Here is a 5,561-nt window from a genome sequence, read left to right as displayed (position 1 = left end):
ACATAAGAGGCTATCAACCAAGGATTTGTTCTAGCCAATGGGGCTCGTTATCGTATTTATATTACTCTAAGAATAGCTCGTGCCCGCTCCCAATTGGCCCCTACAATAGTACTACTTACTATTACATGTTAATGAACTCTAGAACAAACACCACCACAACTGCGAGGCTTTGAAAAATACTGTACCTCAGACTACCATTTTAGACATGTGTGTATTCAAGCCAGCCCCCTCACACTGTAAATATATATATATTGTGGATTCGGTACAGATTTCCAGACCCCATCGAATCGCCGAATCGAATCACGAATCGACGCTATTGGCTAATCCAATTTTGAGTGGATTTGATTGGCTTTTACAGAAGGGACAAGTATATTCAACCAATCCGAACTCCAGAGTGATTCAATATTGATTAGACAAATTTTGGAAGTTTATGGCGAATTCACAATATATACTGTTAGATTTTACATTCAAGAGAGCCGTTTCGTTGGGTTTTATTTGCTCTTCCCATATTTGTCATGCATGAGGTGGTTGGCTGTGATTCTGAGGCACCTTGAAATCTGCAAAGACCAACATTTGGTCTTTGCACATCTGAGGGTTCGTCAGATTGGCTAAAATTGCTGGTCTGAGTAAATGTTAGATTCAAAATACTGAGGTATTTGTGGTAGTTTTTCGGTAGACTCTATGACGACGAGTTTGCACAGTGGACGTTAGATTGTCGTAATAACGTTAGTCTTCGATTTTTGGTAGAATTATTGTCTTCCTTTTCCCCAACATTTGGCCATTTGTGCTGATTTTTGCCAAATCGATCGATCGATTGTTTGTACCGACGCCGTCTTGTTTCACACTAATTTCAGTCTCACACGATTTTGATGTTGAATTGGTCGAAGCGTGGATTTGATTGGCTATTTGATTCTTGATCTGGATTTTGATTGGTCGATCGATTGTGTGCCAATTGGTGATTCTGCTCATTCGATTGAGCACCCACTCCAATTTCGAATCGACTTGACAATATGATCGTTGGTGCACGTCATCTATAAACTACTAACTTTTCACATAATTTTCTGACTTCTATTTCGTTTATATTAGTCATAACCTCAGCAAATGAGACGTAGAATCGACAGATCTTAAATTCTACGTCTCAGATTCAAATTTGGTGCAGAATTGGTTAAGAAATAGACAGTTAACCAAGCGGTATTTTGCATGGGCGAATGGCGAGGGCCATTGAACTATATTTTGATGATGAAAATGGACCTTTAACCTACCCCTATAAGGATAAAACGCATGAAATCGGGGGATTTTCAGTTAACTTATTTACTAAAGAGTACTAGTAACTACATTTAATATGCGTTAACAGTAAATAATATAACCTCGAGTCTTGAATTTAGCCAGCTGGACGTGCACCTGTACAAAACGTTAATACGGAATCGTTGCATACTATGCTCTGTACTAGTAGTACTACTAGTAGTGGACTAACTGGAAGGTGCTAGTGATGGATGGGTCTGGCGTTTAGATCCCGACCTTTCTTGTCGGTCGCGATTTGGTTTGTTGCGTAAAGTACTGGCTGGTACTGTACTCCAGTACTGTAGTATCTCGAGTGTACTCGAGATACAGTACTGTACAGTTGTTTAGTAGTACTGTCCAATCACTTAGTATTACTAGTAATACATACAGAGTTGGGATTGTGAAGGATACAAACTGGTGCATTACAGTAGTAGTAGTACTACTAGTAATAGTACTTGTCGACAGATGATCCTACTTGTGAATGTTGATCCTTTCAAAGTGACCTGGAATGCGTTTGCAGCGTGTGATTGGGCGATTTTGTTTTATTTATTTTTTTAAATTTGGATCATATTTTTTTAAATCGTCGTTGTGTCGTGATCACATGACCAATTACCAAGTCGCCGCAAGATGCTCGACACCATGCTTATCTCTCTGGATGCGACCATTGACCGCCTCTGCAGCAGTCCACACCCAGATGACGCCAACAGCATGCTGTACTACGATCACATGGACGACTTGCTCATGGAAGGCGGCGCTGCTGCCACGTCATTCAGCCAAGGCCGGCAAGACTGCAACCATTATCCCATCATGGACGATCCATACACCATCGTTCTGTGAAGATGACTCCCATGTTAGTTGGGCTTCAAGAAAGCTTATTGAATACGAACGATGATCTATGTGTGTCTGTGTCATGTTTTATGGTTCCTAGGTGTCATCTTGAGCTTTGAGAGATTGCTTTGCTTCTTGACCTTTTGCTCCTTTACAAACCCGCGCAACTGGCCTTCCGCGGTGTACGTCTTCCTCCCGCCGTCTTCGTTCATCTTGAACGCTTCCAAGAACGCAAACGCCCACGCGTGCATCTCCGTTTCGCTTGCCATTGACATGAAGAACCGACGTGACGGTGTTGTGATCGCCAAGCACCATGTTGTCGGCGGGTCCTTGGACATCTTGGTCGGAACCATCTCGAGCGAGTCCTTGGTACAACTCGATAGGTCGAGGCATCCCTTCATCGGTCCGTGCTCGTGTTGGAAGTAGCGCAAGTCTTCCTGTGTCAGCTCAAAGTACCGCTTCTTCCAATTCCTGCGCTGGAAGAGTCCATCGCCAGAGCCCTGCTTGAACATGCTGCCCCGCTTGATCAGCACCATGTACGTTGCTTGACCAGAAATGCAATCCTTTGCACGAGTTACTTACATTCTGTGATACTTTATTGAATGGAAATAATATAATTAAAGAACGATACGCCCTCATATATACGCGTTCAAAATACTAATATCGACGCTTATTGCGTCAAGAAAATACATTTACGAAGGGTCCAGTTCAAGGCGTTGATTGGTTGATTGCAATGGAAATCGGCCAATCATATTATCGTATTGTGTTGTTGACGAATTCCCATTTTCAATTTCGATGGCGGTCCTCCGCGTGGTGTCGCTGTTGCCGTCGGCGACGGAGCTGCTACACTTCCTTCTCGTGAAACTCAATGCCAGGCATGACGAACCCGTCGCAGTCCTCGTGGGTCGGTCCCACGAGTGCGATTGGCCGGAGGAGTATGCCGCACTTCCAGTACTCACGTCGTCGCGCGTCAACGGCGCGCTGTCGTGCGCTGAGATCGATCGCCAGGTTCGGGATGAACTCGCCGCCGGCGTCTCTCTCTACACGGTGGACACAGAAATGTTGCTATCACTGCGTCCAGATCTCGTGGTCACACAATCGCTGTGCCAAGTGTGCACGGTCGACTATGCGATGGTGGTCGCCTTACTCACGGACGCCGACCCGTGTCCGCGCATCCTCGACACGAACCCAAGCTCGTTCTACGATGTATTCCAGGACATCCATCGTCTCGCAGATGCCCTCGGAGCGCCGGATGTCGGCCACGAACTTGTTACGGAGCTGCAGGCGCGCGTGGATGTCATCCTTGCCCACGTCGTCGTTCGTTCATCACCTCCCCGACTCAAGATTGGATTCTGCGAATGGACCGATCCCATCTTTTGCGGCGGTCACTGGACGCCCCAGATGATCGAGATGGCTGGAGCCGCGCATCCCTTGAACAACACCCGCGGCCCCGGCAAAGGTACCTGCCGTCTCTCTCACCATGATGTGATTTTGCACTATTATCCGGATACAGTTTTTGTCCGGATAACGACAATATCCGGATACTGCTTTGTAACTGCCATTTTTTAGGCGGGTGGCCATCTCGGACGATCTCGCCGGCCGAGTTTGTGGCGATGGATCCGGACGTGATCATCGTGGCTCCATGTGGCATGGACTTGAACACGAGCAAGAAGGAGACGGTGGCGATGCTCATGCAGCCATGGTGGACACCCCTGCGAGGGAAACCGCTGTATGTCGTGAACGGGAACCACATGTTCAACCGCCCGGGGCCGCGCTTGGTGGACGCCCTCGAGTGGCTCGTGAGCATTGTCCATCCCGCGTCGACGCTATCGTTCCCAGACTTTCCCGCCGAACGCTACCCCAACCATGATGCGGTCAAGACGGACGAGATCGACGTCAAGTGTAGTGTGATTATGCCTTAGCACTACTCTTCTTCGCTTTCTTTGGGACGCGCTCTTCCGTCGATGCGGGGGCGTCGGCGGTGGGCTTGGTTCGCTTCGCAGATGTCTTGTGCGTCTTGTTCTCGTTGTTGGACGAGCTGTTGTCCTTGGCTTTGTTCGCAAGGGCCTTCTTGGCATCCAGAGCCGTTTGATGCTTGAGCCGGCGCTTGGCGGACTTTCGCTGGTTGCGCGCCTTCAAGCGCGCGATTTCTTCGGGGGTAATGCATGCCCGCTTGTGTTTCTACGTCGCAAGGCATGAGCATGACGCGAGTACTAGTACTAGGAGAACCTTGGATTGGACGTGGTTCAAAATGTCTTGTTCGTTGAACAACTTGACTTGGGGACACACCTTGCACCGGAACGCATTCCGTCCTTCCAACGTGGTCGGGACAAAGTCGTCCAAGAACGCCGCGCGCTCCTCTTCCTCGTCGACCTCTGCTTCTGCATCATCGCTGTCATCGTCGGCATCGACTTCCTTCCGCGGTCGGTCGCCATCGTCGTCGGAGTCCGACGCGGCGCGTCGTCGTCGCTGATGTACGGCGTCCTCATCACTGTCCTCCCCTTCGTCTCCAGACACACCAGACGAGTCGTCATCTCCATCGTCGCTGACCACCAGATCTGTGTTCATGATGTCCATGTGCTTCTGCGCCGCTCGGAATAGCGCCATCCTTGTGGTTTGATCGTGTGACCTTTTGAACTTTGACTGGTACTGGGGTCACATCCGGATATTTTTCCACCTCGTTTTCCGGAATAGTAGTATCCCAGCATACGTGATCGTCCACTATTAATAGCACATGTTCTCCCTGTTATACGTACTTGAAGTAGTAGTTTGTCAATGAGATTGCAACGAGCATACAATAGTAGATACTTGTGCTAACGTTATCGAGGAGACTCTGGACCCTCAACATGACATCAGCAATTATTGTGTCAAGCGCAAAAAAAATAAGTTCATTTTTCTACTTACAGTCAATTACTTCGAAGTATAATACATGGACTTATTTATGGAATTTGTACGGAGATTGCCTACGACTTCATATTTAACCAATGAAAACACTCGTGTACAATGATTGGATAATTCAATTACAAATCCATGTGCATCATCCCGAAACACTATTGACGATCGTCCTTGGCAATGCAGGCTGCATGATACGAGTAAAATTATGCGACGATGGAATACTACAGTAATCATGTACTACTAGTAGTAGTACTAGGTTAGTATTTCAGATATCAATGTTGACTGTAAGCATCCGTCACCACGACCTTGCCCGCTTGCAAGGCATCAGCTATCGTCGGACGACTTCAACGCTACGGTATGTAGTACATATGTTCAACCACGTATATTAACGTTAAGGTTACTCCGGAAGTAGAATGTATGCATGCATTTGCGTGGACTTGATTGTGAATTGTTAGCGAACAGAGGAAAATATAGAGAAATGTAGATAATAGGCCACTGTCAACAATTTGACCCGTAAATACTTCAATCCTTGCTTCATTACAGAGATATACTTTCGG

The 5,561-nt window shown here is 47.2% G+C and overlaps 3 protein-coding genes across 3 annotated transcripts; 2 read left to right on the top strand and 1 right to left on the bottom strand.

Annotated features, from left to right (window-relative positions):
- Nucleotides 1-1,898: 1,898 nt before the first annotated feature.
- On the top strand, nt 1,899-2,118 carry H257_18863 (hypothetical protein; the record flags this gene model as incomplete). The annotated part of the gene is made up of 1 exon (XM_009847994.1): nt 1,899-2,118. A coding segment is annotated over one exon (220 nt), but the record flags the coding sequence as incomplete, so codon positions are not given.
- Nucleotides 2,119-2,189: 71 nt separating this feature from the next.
- On the bottom strand, nt 2,190-2,645 carry H257_18862 (hypothetical protein; the record flags this gene model as incomplete). The annotated part of the gene is made up of 1 exon (XM_009847993.1): nt 2,190-2,645. The coding sequence occupies one exon, from the start codon at nt 2,643-2,645 to the stop codon at nt 2,190-2,192; it is 456 nt and encodes a 151-aa protein (XP_009846295.1).
- Nucleotides 2,646-2,904: 259 nt separating this feature from the next.
- Nucleotides 2,905-4,031, top strand: H257_18861 (hypothetical protein; the record flags this gene model as incomplete). The annotated part of the gene is made up of 2 exons (XM_009847992.1): nt 2,905-3,568; nt 3,679-4,031. 2 exons carry the CDS (start codon nt 2,905-2,907, stop codon nt 4,029-4,031), a joined length of 1,017 nt encoding a protein of 338 aa, XP_009846294.1.
- Nucleotides 4,032-5,561: the final 1,530 nt, after the last annotated feature.

This window comes from Aphanomyces astaci (assembly GCF_000520075.1).
Source record: "Aphanomyces astaci strain APO3 unplaced genomic scaffold supercont1.244, whole genome shotgun sequence".
Classification (NCBI taxonomy): Eukaryota; Oomycota; class Saprolegniomycetes; order Saprolegniales; family Verrucalvaceae; genus Aphanomyces; species Aphanomyces astaci.
This window is presented reverse-complemented; position numbering and strand designations above follow the sequence as displayed.